The sequence below is a fragment of the Nicrophorus vespilloides genome, unplaced genomic scaffold, assembly GCF_001412225.1.
Source record: "Nicrophorus vespilloides isolate i.1.1-1 unplaced genomic scaffold, Nicve_v1.0, whole genome shotgun sequence".
Lineage (NCBI taxonomy): Eukaryota > Metazoa > Arthropoda > Insecta > Coleoptera > Silphidae > Nicrophorus > Nicrophorus vespilloides.
Window position 1 is genome coordinate 155398 of NW_017096548.1, and position 16617 is coordinate 172014.

Here is a 16617-nt window from a genome sequence, read left to right on the forward strand (position 1 = left end):
ACAGTTTCGACAATTGTCATAATCTATTATAAGACATCCTTCAAATAATGTTATGTATACAAATACAATACAAAGTAATCAAAAATTGACAGTCTTGTCAACTGTCATAATTTATTATGAGACATGCTTCAAATAATGTTATTTATACAACGCAAAGTAAACAAAAATTGACAGTTGACAGTTTTGACAATTGTCATAATCTATTATAAGTATTGGTTCAAATAATTTGAAAAGATAATAATTCCAATTAGTTCTAACTGTACCAATTCAATTTTTTTCTTAGAATTTTCATGGATAATATTTATTCGTAAAAAATTACGTTGTTTTAATAAAACACGTACATATTTAAATAACTAATGTAAACGAATTAAATTCATCGATTTAGAATTATTTCAGTTACATTTTCTCATTAATAATAAGGAAATGTAATGAAAATGTACATTATTCTGGACAATTGTCATGGCAACTATTATCAGAAAATAAGACTTCGTTTTGTTTTGCTTACAGTAATGTATAAATGGAGAAAGCCACTCTCGTGAGATGATTCAACGGACAGATTTTATTACAATCTTATCTAAGGAGTCTAGTATCGCCAGAGTTGAGCAAGAAAATAATTTGTAAATATAAAAAGTATCATTATTAACTGGTTCGTATCTGCAGATACCAAATATTGTAATTCATGCGAGTATTCTATACATAAATATACACAATTTACTTGCAAACTAGAGTACGAAAATAGAGTGTATTAATATTTCCAAAAGATAATTCAAGTTATGAATTACGTTTTTATCTTAAGCAAGTTGAATATATGTATGTGATTCATACGTCTTTCACAACTATTATGAATATTTCCTAAACTGAATATATCGATTCATACATAATTAGCATTGAAAAAGAAACCCTATGAGGAAAATAAAAGATATATGAAATGATTCATACGGAAAGTTGCCTGACAGAGAGAAAAAAAAAATCTGTAATACTTGGAAAAAGGAAAATACGCATGGGGAAAACGCGGTTGTTATAACAATTTTTAGAAACAACAATTTTAATGCAGAAAAATAATATTTTGTTTTTTTATAATTTTAATAATTGAAGTTTTTTCTTAGAAATTTTAATTACTATTAATATTTTAAATATATGCAACATATTGATGATATAAAATGAAATTATTTGAAATGTTTTATTTTTATTTGTATATAAAACTGAAGTAATAAAGCACAATTATTTGCGTAATTAATATAGTATGCAAAAAAGATTTTGGTAAATTTTCGTATTATTATTAAAATTTTATTGCGATTGCCACGAAACGAGTTTTAAATTGCTTTGAAATTACTATCATTTCATTCATCCCAGATCTGACTAATCAACAATGGAAAATAAATTACTGTTCCGTTTGTTATCAACGAAATTTTAGTAATTATTCCAAAAAAATTGTAATCTTTTATGTTTTTTTTTTTGTTCTAGTTAAGAGTATTTTTCCATTCAGATTCTTAATCTTTAGTTGTTTGCAAACATAAATCCTACCAATTGAAATATTCTTGAAAACAATCAAAATATTTTGAAACATTTATTTAAAAAAAAAATCATTTTAATGGCGACAATTAAAGTAGACGTCAAAACTTTAGACTAAACAGTTTAATACCATACAATTTTAACAAAATTTTGTTTTTAAATCTACATACATATTTTTCAGTAAAAAAAATATGTTTTTACTTCTACATAAAATGAGATTTTTGGATATTCAAAAACTGTCACTAAAAATATAACATTAAATTGTGTCTTCAAATCAAGAAACTTTTCGTCCAAAGTGTTGTTACAATATCAACATTAAAAATAGTAAAAATTCCACAAATAGAAAAATATTAATTATATATTTTTTCTTTTATTTTAAACTCTATCACTAATTGTAACGAAAATCAATTAATCATTGACAAAATATTGTTTTTACATACATTTTAATGTCGTTTGCTAAATTGTTTAATTATATCATTTAATGTTTTCTATATACAAAACAAAATGCAACAATTTTCCTGTTTCTGTCAGTTTCTATAATAAATTTTGGAAAATAATAATTTCTTTATAACGTTATAATTAATATCAATGTGTTACACATAGTCATTAATACTTTTTTTTATACAATTTAGATTTATAAATTGTCATTTCTGATTTTCGTCTTTAAATAGAAATTAAAAGAAACTATGCCAACTTTCTGTTCGCTATTGAATTATAAATGTTCTAATCTTTAAAAATTTCTGAATATAAAACGATTTATTTAAAACAATATTTCTCTTTGTTTTAATTGTGAAATGTTATTTAAATATATTAATATTACATAAAAGACCACAAGACGCACCCCAATTTTGTAGTTATTTTTTTCTTAGTATAATCTTAAATTATTTTATTATACAAAGTAAGTTAAAGTTATTTATAAAAATAAAATAATTTCTTCAATACATTTAAATATTTCTCTTTGTTCCAATTGAGAATAGTTGTTATTATATGTAGTTGATACTAGTTAGGTATTCCAATTCGATATATCTACGTAAATTGAAATGTTAATGAGATCATTGTAAAAATATTGTTATTCTAAGTATAAGAAGTTGTGACTTACCAAACAACACCAAAAGCACCATAGCCGATCGGTCTATCCGGCTGCACTTGCTCTTGGGTGTGAGCAGGAGCAGCAGCATGCTGGGGATGGTAATAAGGTTGAGCAGCGTGGAGGCCGCCCTGTTGGGCACCGGCCGTGGGTCCCGCCGCACCCTGCATAAGGGACATCGAGACAGACATCGACCCTCCTCTCGAGTGGCGGCTCGGCCCGACCACAGCCATCAAACGTTGCACCACCAGCTCTTCTCCTCCAGCTAACACCGCACCTCCGCGCGTTACGCGAAGTTTTCTCTGCGTCTACTGCTGCGGCAAAACCGAACGCATACCACCAGGACTCGACGGAGGACGAACGAGTATCAGCAGTAGCTGTAGGAGGGTTGCTGCTCAGCTGGGACTCTTATCCAGACGATTGTTCGTTCGCTTCTAGGCGCGCCGCGCGCTTTATCCCACACTCCGCTCGATCTAACCGCGTTGCCCTCCAGACGTCACGTACTCTACTCTCTTTGTATGAACAGCAGCGCAAACGGATGGGAGAGGATAACGCGTGAGAAGCCGACGACACGGACGAAGGACCTCGGGTTCTCCCAAAAAGGCTACCTCCTCTCGTATCTGGGAGAGGAAGTTATTGTGAATGATCAGAAGACGAGCACATGCACATAAAATGGACAAAGAGAGATCCGTACACTTCTCTCTCTGTCTCTCTATCTAACAAAATTTCTGCAGAGGACGAAGCAGTAATATGTTTCGGATACAAACGAAAACGTAACGACAGGGGGAAATAATAATAAAACGCGAGCGTCCACCGTCGATGCTCGTCCCTACGGTAGGTATGTATGCGCGCCCTTCGTGCAGAGTGGAGCCGTCCTGCTTCTAACCCCCTTTCCGTTTTTTTTTTCGATTGTGATCTTGTCTCGTCGTTTGCTCTTGTATTGTGTATAGGTTAGGTTAGATCGACGACTGCACTGCACGCGCCTCTGACTCGCACTGACTGATTTCAGTAATGGCGAGAGGACCACCGACCCGACGTTAGCGCCGAACGCGTCCCCACCCCGCCCCCACCGCTGTGGCAATCCGGTTCACACACGTTCGTCAGCTGATTGCGACGTGACGTCACACGGCTCTGCCGAAATTGAACCCAAGAACCCATCATCATCGGTCATCGCGGCCGGATCATGAAAGGCGGCTGTATCAAACATCTCGTTCCCATATCCTTTTTCTTTGTTCGTTCCGTCGCTGATCCGGAACCGACGTTCGCGGATTTCATCCATAGAGACGAGAATTGCTCCGCCGAGATGACCCATCATAGGTTGTTTATGGGGTTTCCATGGCGATGCGGAATCGATAAGACGCGTGACCGATAGGTAGCGCTGCAGCACAATCAATTCAATTCAAAAATAACTTATTATGATTTCATTAATGAATTATAGCAAATACACACGAAAGATTGATTGATGACCCATGTTTATCTAATACGAACTATTGCAAATCTTCCTCCTCCATTCGTCTGAATTGGTCGGAATCTATTAAAACTACAGGTGTCCCTCCGTTAACTATTTTTACGCATAAATTGATACTGCAAAAACTCCTTATTATAATTGCAATTTTTCTGCATAAAATCTTTGTAAAACTCTTGGAAAATGCATTTCTAGACATTGATCCAAACATTCATGAAATTACGACAAAATTTAACTTGTTGCAAATTAACTGTCCAAACAGAAATTGATAATTTCTTTAATAAAATATAATATTTGTGGAAGATGTACTATCTGTTTTGTTGCATTTGTTTCTTTTGTCATTTTTTTATTAAATAATTGGAAAGTATTTGTAAGTATTTTGTTTATTTTAATTTATTTTTTCAAATGTATGCAGTCAGTAATACGGAATTTAACATATATAAAAGTAAAAATTATGGCAAGATAAGTATCGATTTACGAACAACCTTTTGGAACAGAACTAATTCGTAAGTCGGGGGATACCTGTATTCATATAAAATCATCCGAAAAAAAATACATTAATAATGAAAATGAAGTCAAACTTCTAAGCGATGAACATGATGAGTTTGTTGCAATTAGAAAGAAAAGTTTGTTTGTTTTTAATAGCGATAATGACACCAAATAAAATTAAATCGTGTTTCTCAAATGTTATAATTATTTTTTGATAAACTATATGAAACAAATATGTATTTTCAAAACTTTTTCTATTTTTTTGTTGGTTGTACTTACGACTTTATTAACGCGATTTTAATCCACGTGGATTTATCCTACGCGATAAATTGAGGAACGTACTTTGTCGAATTCTTAAATATTATTGATTTATTTAATGAATTATCAAAAAAAACATATTATAAGTAAATTGAATTAATATCTATAAGAAAAATTATTAAATTATCTCTTAAAAGTTATAAAATTTACAGCTGAAAATCATTATTATTAAATTTGTGCATGTACTTTACTTATTACTTTACTTTAAATATTCATACAAAAAGTGAACAGAAAGAAATATATAAATACATAGAGATATTTCTATACATATGGATAAGCATTTTAGAAGCAGAAATTTGTTTTACTATCACTCAATTCATACTAAATCTTTTGAAAATTTATAAAATAAATAACCGGAATAATGCAAGTCTAGGAAAAGCTAAATTCCAATTTCAATAGTTCTAGCAAAACTTTGAAAAAGATGAAAAACTATCATTGTAATTGTTCATTGTATTTTTAAGCCACAGAAATGCACATTACATTGACTAGAAAAGACTAAAAGTCACCCTCAGAAAAGAAGTTCTACCTGTATTGCAAAAAAATATTTATCTTGAGTTAGACTTACCAGATTGTTGAAAAACAAAAACTTTAAAGTAAATGAATAGCTTGAACAAATCTATAGTTAAGCAATAAAAAAACAATTACATAATTTGAATATATGTCAAATTTGACATCATACACTTATTGCAGTGTCATAATCAAAAAGTATTTCATATAATAGTGACACCAATGACTTGACGTATGTCAAAACAGAAAAGTTCATACAACATCATAATATGAAATTACACAATTGATGATAATTTAATACAAAATTTGTGTGTTATAATAAACTCTATGTTATATGAATAGCTTTATTTATTTAATTAAAAAAATACATTTTGTAATAACTGTCGCTCTATGTATGTATGAAAATTAATTAGTTAAGAATGTCATCTCTTCTACAGTGGTCATACTTTCTTTTGAAGATTTCGGTGTTAAAGATTTGTCTTCCGTGTAAAATTCCACTGTAACAGGTGATCGTCTTTAAGCCGTGTCTAGCTAGCAATTTCTGCTCGGTCTTCATTCAAATCGATTTCTTCTGGAACCTTCAGACCGATCTCAGCCAGTTTAAGGCCTTCAGTTAATTTTCCAACTGTCATCGTGTGAGGATCCGTTCCGGTTCGACCTATTCTTCGTTCTCCACAACATTTTAGTTATAAATATCAAAATTATTCGTTCTGGGAATTCAACATCTTCAGCGAAAACAATCAGATCAAGTTGTATAACATGAATGATTACTTCCTCAATGTAATTCTAGTTTCATCAAAATTTCTTGAATAAAATAGATTTGTTACACAAACTTTGTTAATTACAAAATTTTAACGTGACAAACATTAAATTAAATATAAAAATTGGTACTTAATACGAAATGGAAGTATTTCAAATACAAATGTCAACTGAATTAATGTTTTCAGACCGTGCGACGTTTCACGAAGAAGTAACAAAACGGATACACATTAATTATTGGCTACTAATAATTTAATTAGAAAGTAAAAAAAAAGAATCTTAATATAGTCGAGCCGGTATTATTTCTGCGGGTACCCGGATATGCAACACAAGTAATCTATAGTAAGGATTTTTTTACATTTACTTTTATGGCATAACGAGTATTTTTATTTCTTACATACCTTACTTTTTTCTTCTTAATCCATAATTACTTCAGAAGGATAACCGAAGAAATTACTAATTCAACATATTTTCTACTAATGAAACCATGATATACACGAATAACTACTTTTAGGAAATACAGCAATACCTCACATAGTGCGGGTAATCAGTTCCCGCAGTGTTTGAAATCTTGAAACTAATTGAGGATTATAAAATAAACAACACAATCACTTATGTATATATTTTTATTTTGCTCAATTAATATTCAGTTTGTTTTTAATTTTTTAAACTATAATAAATCCGCACTATGCGAGGTTTAAAGTCTGTGTATGTTATATATTTTAAATCTGAAATATGCATTGTTTAACATTAATTAGCTTCTTGAGTCAAAATTGAATTTAAAACATATAAAAATATGTAATATGATTTTTAATTATAGAAATATACTTTATTTTCTTAATAAAAATATGATGAGTATACAATTATTTTGATGTATGACGATTGAAAAAAGTATAAAAAAAACTAAACAAATAAATCATTGAAGGTTTCCTGATTACTGATTCAAATTATTGGAGAGAGAACAAAAGGTTATCTTTATCATATTTTTAGGTGTATATGACGCACTCCTAATTTTATTTAAAAAAAAAGTTCTAAAGTTGAATTTATATTACTGGTGTGTATAGATTTATGTGTTTTGTACCGGTGGCAATCGCAAGCCCGACAACCAAAATCCCGTCTATCGAAATCCCGAGTGTATCGAAATCCCGACAATCTAAAACTTAATAAGATTATTAATTGTTGTTATTTATTGTTAATAACATAAACTAATTTTATTATAGAATATTTCTTATTCTTGAAAAAAAAAAATACAATAATAATTAATATTATTTATTGTTATTAAGAATAAATAACAACAATTAATAATCGGATAAAAGAGCCATCGACCTAGGTCTTAAAAATATTTTTTTTCAGTATCCGTCGTAACTATTAAAATATAGTAGAATAATTTAAAAATGTTATTGTAGAAATTATAATAAAAAAAGACACTGTCGGGATTATGGTAGACGGTCTTTCGTTTGTCGGGCTTCCGATATAGACCCGTTTTGTACAATAATCTGTTGGATATTAATATTTAACTTCTATTTTCATTAAGTCATGTAGTTTGCACTTTTAATTGATCTTAAATTATACCTAAGTCTTTCTGAATTTTGATTAGAATGACTAATTAACTGTTAGTGTCACAAATCAATTTCAAATTAGGTTACCTTGGTAATAAATTTCAATAAAATACTGACACATTATGTTGTCACATGTATTTTTTGTATAAATACTGACAAATTATAATATTTACAAATATGTTCATTAAAATACCAAAAGTTTTTAACTGTCAGTGTCACAAATCAATTTCAGGTTAGATTACCTTGGTAATCAATTTCAATACAATAGTGACACATTATGTTGTCACGTGTATTTTTTTGTATAAATACTGACAAATTATCATTTTTACAAATATTTTCATTAAAATACCAAAAGTTTTTAACTGTCAGTATCATAAATCAATTTCAGGTTAGGTTACTTTGGTAATAAATTTCAATACAATACTGACACATTATGTGTTTTATAAATAATACACAACAACATTAATGCGGCCCTGATTCCAACTATTTGTATTAATATTTTAATATAATTACTGACTATTTATTTAAAATACAAATAGTTTTTTTAAATACTGACCAAATAAATAGAAGCAATTAATGAAGGATTTAAGAAACAAAACTATTTTACTTTTCAGATAACCATACTTTTTTTATTAGTAAATTAAAACTGCTCAATTCAATTATAAATATATGTATATATACAGGGTGTTTCCAATTTCTAGAACAAAAAAATCCAATCCGACGTAGCAACCGTAAATTACAATCCTTTTATTTAATTTGTGTGTGTTCCAATAATATTGATGCATGGACGAATTTGTTAAACATCCCGTGGTACACGGAGGACGCAACGGGACAAGAAAACAGTCGTATGGGTGGAGTCTAGCATGCGTGGATGGGCGTGTCTTCGGTTTTATTTTATTGAAGAAAGGCAACACGGGGAAAAAAAACTACACCTCGAACATTTACGCCGTAACCATAATATATCAACATCTCATTCACACTCTTGCACGGCGTACACCTCAATATTAAATTACACGAAGGCAACACGGGAAAAATACATCTAAATATATGTATATAAATAAATCTCATCATATTCGCATTGATATACCTCAAAATGATATACATTTTCCATTGCCTACACTCCCTTCTAAACAGGCACAAACATTCAATTCACCAAATAGTGTTTACTCCTATGTACAATAAATATAACATCCAAATAACCGGAAAAATTAAACGCTTTTTTCTTTTTCTCTCTACTTGCTCCTTTTCCTTTTTTTCACAAAAAAAAACCGAAAATATTGAAAGGAACAATTTAGGACAACTCGAAACCTGTATTGCAGGTAACCGCGTACCTAAGCTTCTCCCTCAGAGTGCTTTTCTTCTGGTAATTGGGCAGCTTTAACAGATTGAAGCAAGTCGAAGATGTTGGCAGCCTGTTCAGCGGATCCCGTTTTCGGATGGTGAAGAATCCTCGGATCACGCTACCTACAATTCCAATGGAAATAATGCAGAGATAAAGAAAAAGGAAACTCTATTATCCCATAACAATTCGAAAGGTACCTATTGTGTCTCCTGTATCCTCATCATCTCCGACTTCCACGCAGCGGATAGAGAATGGCGGCTCCAAATGTGCAAAACCCAAAAGAGGTGGCTTCGAACAGCTCGTAACAAACTGTAAACAATAAAAACATTATTATAACAGCGGATGGTGACAAAATTAACAGTTGGGGCCACAGACCATTTTTTTTAAGTATGTCTATATTTGTCACCTAATTTATTAATTATTATAGTATTTACATAAGTAGAGGTGGGACAATCCTTGTATACTGATATATTGTTTTAAATACTGGCAGCTATTATAAATTGACAAGTCACACATTATTATCTCTCTGATTAGAGACACATTTCAGGAAACAGTTAGTAACTCATTATTTAAAAATATATCGATCATTCATTTTCTGGTTGAAAAAAATGTAATTAATCTGTTGTGCAAAGATTTTTTTAAACCATTGATTATACATTTTTTTTGATAATTTCATAAACTTTTTAAATGTTTTAAAGTAAAAATCCAGATGCTGGATATCGTTGATATTATTTAATATATTTCTATGTTAATAAATAAGTTACATCCTTAAAATATTGATATAGAAAACATCGATTAACTTTTCTTTAAATATTGTTTAATGCCATTAATGACAACTACAATTTGAACATTGCAATTTAATGATCGATATTGTTATTATTATTTAAGAAAAATATTTATCTAAAGTATTATATGAACTTCTGGTCAATTTTATGTTTACGGCACATTTTCTACCCCCTTTTTGACGCCTCTAAACTATCAACTGTAAGTATTATCTATGGTAGTAAATTTCCAATATAAACTGTCAACGATTACTTTTCTTATTATTTGAATGGGAAAATAATGTTTACTTTTTTGAAACAAGACTTCTTGTCTATAATTGTCTCAATAAATATTGTTATTAATATTAATATCAAAAGTAAGGACAAACTATATTTATATTATTGTGTTAACAAGTTTCTTTCTAGATTTACTATAAACGAAGCTTCTTAAAGCGTTCAGTTTGGATCTCAATGGATTTTTTTGGACAAAGGAATTTAAATAGAAAATGTACCAAATTCTTCAGTGCATAAAAATACATTGAGTTTTAAATCCTCAAATAAAAGCTTTCTTCAAAATATTGTAAAAGCTTCATGAAAGTATGTACTGCATTGAAGAAAAAAATCACTTCAAAAATAGATTTAGGAAAGGACCACCTGCTGCAAAAACAGAATTTCCTACCTGAGCAGATTGCCGACAAAAAGGCACCTGCGTATTTGTTCTTCTTCTTCAATTACCTGCGCATACCGAGAATTGCAAAGCTTTCACAATGCGATCGCGGTGTGGGAAAGTGTACTTACTTTAAGGAACATTGCCTTTTCATCTTCTGTAAAATCCTTGTCCAGAATATCCCAAAGCCAACCGATCACGCGATGGGAATCGTGGAAACCGCCGTAATACTGGGTGTTTTTCCGCAGGTCCCGCAGATCGAGCGGAACGTTATCACCGGATATCAATCTCTGCAACTGGAGAAGAATAATTGTTAGATATTTTGGTATGAAAGATAAATGATGGGTTCGGTGTACTTCGGGTGTTGAGAACATTGAAAGCCAGTCGGGATTGATGATGGATCGGAAACCGCGTATGAAAGCTGATGTCTGGTCCTTGATCTGCACGTGCATCCGGAAATGAGCGACCAGATGGATGTAGTTGATCTTGTTCTCGTTGGTGACAGGTATCGCCTTACCACCCGGTATCAATTCGTGGGTAACAAGTCTACCCATATTGTTCTCGTCGATGCTGAAGGTCAAATCCAATTCGGAAACATCTCCCTTGTAGTGCTTAACGTAACTCAAACTTCTATAGACTTCAGCGTCTAATGATGGTAGCTCATCCACGCAGCTGTAAAGCGCCTGGGCGGTCTGCCCCAACACCTGGCTGAGGAAGAAGCTGGCAAATGGAACATCTACAACTATTCCCTCGTAAACCGCTTTTCCCAGCATCCTTCCCACAAATTCAAAGAGCTGCAAGTGATTGTCCTGCATGTACGAAGTTGGTGATGGATACAGACGCTCTTCGCTGGTGGCTTTGAACAGATTCAAAAACGGATCGAACACTCTCTTAATGCTCTCCTCTAAAAACTCTTTGAAGACGCCATCCTGATCGATTCCGGCCTCATCTAAGCCTTGCTCATTGATGAACCTGACGCGAATTACACCTTTTAAGGCTTGCGGCGGAAGCATGGCCAGTTGTCTGTAACCATCCTCAACGATTCTCGATCTGTGGACGGTGATCAGGGTGGATTGTGGTGAGGCGCAAGCCGATTCCGTTAAACCTAAGACTGTCTTTTCGTTGGTAATATACTTCCGAAACAGTCGAACCCTATCCTCGTGCGGAATAATGTGCGGCATAGTTTGCAGAAGAAGTTGAGGCGCCCTCTTTCCCTTCTCCAGGTCCATCATGAACGCGCTGATTCGCACGTCCTTCAGCAACCAATGCCCTTGCGGAGCGTAATTCCTGCGGCAATCCCGACGATACAGAGCCATCAGCAGTGTGTGAAGCGATTGAACGAGAGTATTCGACTGTATTGTCTTTAAATCTATAAACAAAATTCCAATTAGCTTTAGCGGAAAAAAACATTGTAAAATATAAAGAATTATTTTTATGCTACTTTGCTTCAATATTACTAAAAACTATTTAACATTAGCATTCTCTTAAAGTACATGATTATTTAAGAACTGAAATAAAAATATTTAACTTCTATCAAATTGAAGGTTTATCTGTTTTGTTTTTTCTAAAACTCTTTTAAGAAAAAAAGAAGTAATATCAAAGTCTCACATAAAAATAAAGTTGAAATATGCAATTCGTTTACAAAAACCAGTCGAAGACCAACGAAAAAACTGTACGTTCGTATGAATGTCGAGTACGTTCGTGCGAACGAACACAAATCTTCCAATATACGCATATTCACATAGCATTCATAAATTTAGTTATGTATTAGTACGTTAATCGAATGCTGATTGTTTTAACAGTGTGTATATGGAGGGGGCTACTATTTGTTTTATATTTACGAAAAGTTGAAGAATTCTTCAACAAAACTTTGATTTATGCGTTTATGATGTTAGTATTATAAATACGATGATGTTACAAGAAGTTCTGTAATCTTATACACTCAGATAACAGATGTCATGAGCTGTTGTGTAATTAGCATCTAACGATGAAAGTATGTCTGTATTGTGTAGATCAACTTACAATATAGCAGAATATCATCAATTAAGACAATATCTGTAAAGACGTTGCAAATACTGGAATCATTCGATCATTTCGTTCCTGTACTAAACTAACGAATTCGTAATGGAAACTGCTTAAAGTAAGATATAAAATATAAGCAAATATTACCAAACAGATTTCCCAGCACCGCTTTATGCAGAAAGACATTGAGGAAATTCGACATGACGATAAAGTCGTTGATCTTGAACGGATCTTGGTGCTCGTACATCTCCATGTCGTCGAGGATCCTTCAAGAAAAAAAATAAAAAAAATCAGTATCGAATCGCCCGTCACACCACAGCCTTTTCCGAATTACGTAACATAGTGGGTCATACAGTCGGCTATGAGTTGGAGCATTTGGAATTCGGGAGCCGTGCACTTCGTGTTAAAGGCCAGATGATCGAGGAATGTCTTCAAGCCGCAGTTTGGTCCGAGCGAACAGAGGAAAAGCCACAGGTTGTACAGAACTCCACCCTGATAACAAAGACCTAAAACAAATAATAATGTTACAGTTCTTCTTTGAGATTTTATAAATTATTTACCTGTTAGAATGTCCAATTTGAGTTGATTCAAAGTATTTAAAGCTGTGTGATACATGGAACATATGAGCACGACCCTGTGCACATCAGGACTGCCTAAAGTCCTATACGTTTTAATCGAATTCGTCTTGTTGCTACGTGATTCCAATGCTTTTTTCAAGAAGTTCGCAGTGGAATTGTGGCTTGGACTTGTGCTTGCCTTTGGTGCTTCCACGCCTTTAACCATTCCGCTCAAGAAATCACCTGAGGAAATAATCAATAATAATATAAAATGATCCATTACGAGAATTATATCTTTTACCTAAAAGAATTGATATGATTTGGGAACTCCACAAGATGTGTAATTGGACTTTAACATGCGGCATAGCTGCATGTAAAGCAGGATCCATGGGTTGGGCAAACCAACCCAGCACAGGATGCCAATGGGTTAAATTGGATTGTTTATTAACCACGTAATTTTGACAACTCTCCAATAAACCAGTCATCACGACCTTGAGAAAAAAAATATAAGTAAGTAAAATAGGAAATATTGTTATGATGTGTTTGATTTACTGTGAATGTGGGAAAGCTCAATTCGGCTAACATCGAATCTTTGCAAATGGAACCAAGCTGCAGAAGGTTTGCCATCAGGCATAACGCGTAGTTTCCTTCAAGCGTATTGAAGACGATCCGCATGGATTGTTGGCTGGACAATAGCTCCAAGCTTTTAGCAAAAATATTGTGAGATGAAAGTGTCGTTACTACCTGTAAACAATTACTTAATTATATAACATTGATGATGTTTTCATGGATATATTACCTCTGGTGCTAAGGTGTTCAAGTGCTGGATTAAGCCAGGCACAGAAAGGATGTGAATCAGAAACATCGTCATTAATTTATCCGAGAAATTCGCGGAAATCAACGGTCTCAACGATAAAGTCAAGATTGCCGTTAAAGACACGTTCTTGAAGGTGATCTTATTCCTTCCAAGTCCTTTAAGAAGCAAACTCTAAAAAAAAAAACAATAATTAGTTATAACTCAAATTTGCTAATAAAGAAAATAATCACCTTCAAAATAATATAAAATCTTCTATGAAACAAATTTCCCATGAGGTTTGCACAAAGTTGATTCATGCCAGGTCCCAGTTTCTCCATATTCTTATTCTTCAGCACCACCCAAGTATTGCTACTTGTGTATGAAACAAGTGTATGCAAAAAGACTAAGATTGTCTTCATGTCACTAGGATATTCTGGCCTCAATTCCTCCAAACATTCACAGCATTTCCACAGAATGTTGTTCATATGTGAAATCCATCGAAGAACATAATCCTTGTTCAAAGCCACCCCAACATAACTGAATTTTGGTGAGTTATGCTCTAAACTGGCCACCAGATATCTGCATAGCTTGACCAACCTTTCGGAATCTCTCTCTGCATTCCACACCATCATGAATCTATATGAGACATGATATACTTGCACTGCAGATTTATAAGCCACCTTCTGGGAGCCATCCTCATGGATCTCTGGTATAAACTCATCGTATTCAGAGCTAAATGAATACTTAATTATTTTTACTTGCTTACATACAAAATATTCCATACTCACATAATTCTGTTGGTAAATTTTTTCTTGACCAGCCATCCTCTAACCAAGGCCTGGATTTTGATAGCAGCCTCATCCTTCCTCTTCTCCAAAGCCCTTTCTTCTCTGGCAGCTTTAGTCTGCTCCAGGAAATTGCCTTTCTGGCATTCGGCCCTGTGGAACATCTCACTGCCGTCAATCACTGAACCTTCCCATTGTTATTTTGTTCGAAATCGTCGCGAATTTAAAATCAGCAAAAAAATAATAACAATAACATTGTCTACATTGTTTTTTGGATTTTGACAGGTGTCAATAAACCTTCAATGTGTTTTATAGGAAAAAAAAAATCATAGGCAATTTTAAGTTCATGTACCTTTTAAACAAAGTATCATTAAAGAACTTAACTTACTTTAACAAAATGTTAGTTCCTACTAATATTTTCATAATGTAAACATAATTAACTTCATAATTCTTTCAGTATCTATGAAAATTCACGATAAATGCATAGGCAACCACATATATATTATTTAAAATGGTAACAGGTTAAACATTCTTATTAACTATTTTTATCCCTTTAAAAACATAATTAGTTAATACCATACCTATTAATCATTGTAAGAAGTAACAACAATTTTGTACTAGCATACAGTGGAACCTCGCTTAACGAGTTTAATCCGTTCCAAAATTTCCGGATTTTTACTCGTATAGTGAAACATATTCAAAAATACACATAATATGTGTACACAAGTTTTAAAAAGATGTAGAAGGCGCGCAATTCGGGACTTCTCTTATCATCGTTATGCGAAACGTCGCTCGTTAAGCGAGTCATTTTTCTTACAATTCGTTTTGCTCGTTTAGCGAAATACTCGTTATCCGAGGTGCTCGTTAAGCGAGGTTCCACTGTATATTATTATGTTCCCAATGATGGAGTTCCTCTCCTACAAAAATATCAATGGTTAGATATCATTATATCGATATTATGTTAAGTTCTCATTTGAGTACAGTATACAACAATTGAGCTACAACAATTTATGAAATATTTTAGAAAACTATCAGTTCGTTATTAGTTTAAATAAATTAGTAATCATGAATTTGATATAATGAAATACTTCTTATATCAAAATAACATACATATTTTTAAAGTTATGTACAACATAAAAATATATAAGTGTTTCTAGTTTTTACATATATAACTGATAATTAGGCTTGTTTGTGTTTTAAAACTTTGAAGTTTAATCTAATCTATTGAGTATACAGGTTTCCACCGACTTACGAACTCCCGGATTTACGAACAAAATTCTTAAAGCTCCAACTTGTTGCAAGGAGATATATAGTGAAAAAAATTAACTGTCCAAATAAAAATTGATAATTTCTTTAATAAAATATAATATTTTTGGAGGATGTACTATCTCTTTTGTTGCATTTGTTTCTTTTGTCGTTTTTTATTAAATAATTGTGAAGTCTACATTGAAAAGTATTCGTAAGTATTTTGTTTATTTTAATCTATTTTATGCAGTCAGTAATACGGAATTTTACATATATAAATGTAAAAACCATGATAAAGTGTGGCAAGAGAAGTATATTTTGATTTTTTTTTAATTCCCCAACTTACAAACAAATTAGATTTACGAACAACCCTTTGGATCGGAACTAGTTCGTAAGTCTACAGGGGATACCTGTATTAGAATGTAATTCGTGAATTATTTTATTTAATATAATTATCTAACTAAAATAAATTTGTAAATTCATTGGTTTATATTATTTTAATTGCATTCAGTGGTTAAAACAATAATTTATTGCTTCCTTAAATTTAATTTATTTTCTTCAAATTAAAGATATTCCAAAATTTCCGAATTTTTACTCGTATTCACTAGAAACTAATGTAAAGTAACAGTTTTCCCCATATAAACTAATGTAAATTACAATAATGTCTCGATTTTTTGGTTTTTTATTCGCAGATATGCAAGTGTTATTAAATTTTGCACAAAAAAATCACAAATAACATGTCTGAA

At 32.2% G+C, this 16617-nt stretch overlaps 2 protein-coding genes across 2 annotated transcripts in view; both read right to left on the minus strand.

Moving 5' to 3' along the window:
* Nucleotides 1–3611, minus strand: part of LOC108557383 (serine/threonine-protein kinase NLK) — a 40497-nt gene extending 36886 nt beyond the window's left edge. Inside the window, 1 exon segment of the mRNA XM_017913877.1 lies at nucleotides 2612–3611. Coding sequence (XP_017769366.1) covers nucleotides 2612–2832 — 221 coding nt within the window. The 5' untranslated portion in view covers nucleotides 2833–3611.
* Nucleotides 3612–8641: 5030 nt separating this feature from the next.
* Nucleotides 8642–14790, minus strand: LOC108557382 (ubiquitin-protein ligase E3B; the record flags this gene model as incomplete). Its single annotated transcript, XM_017913876.1, is given in 12 exon segments — nucleotides 8642–9160; nucleotides 9236–9347; nucleotides 10598–10762; nucleotides 10823–11835; nucleotides 12636–12754; nucleotides 12823–12994; nucleotides 13049–13288; nucleotides 13347–13536; nucleotides 13598–13789; nucleotides 13845–14033; nucleotides 14093–14573; nucleotides 14630–14790. Coding segments are annotated over 12 exon segments (3207 nt in total).
* Between the last annotated feature and the right edge of the window lie 1827 nt (nucleotides 14791–16617).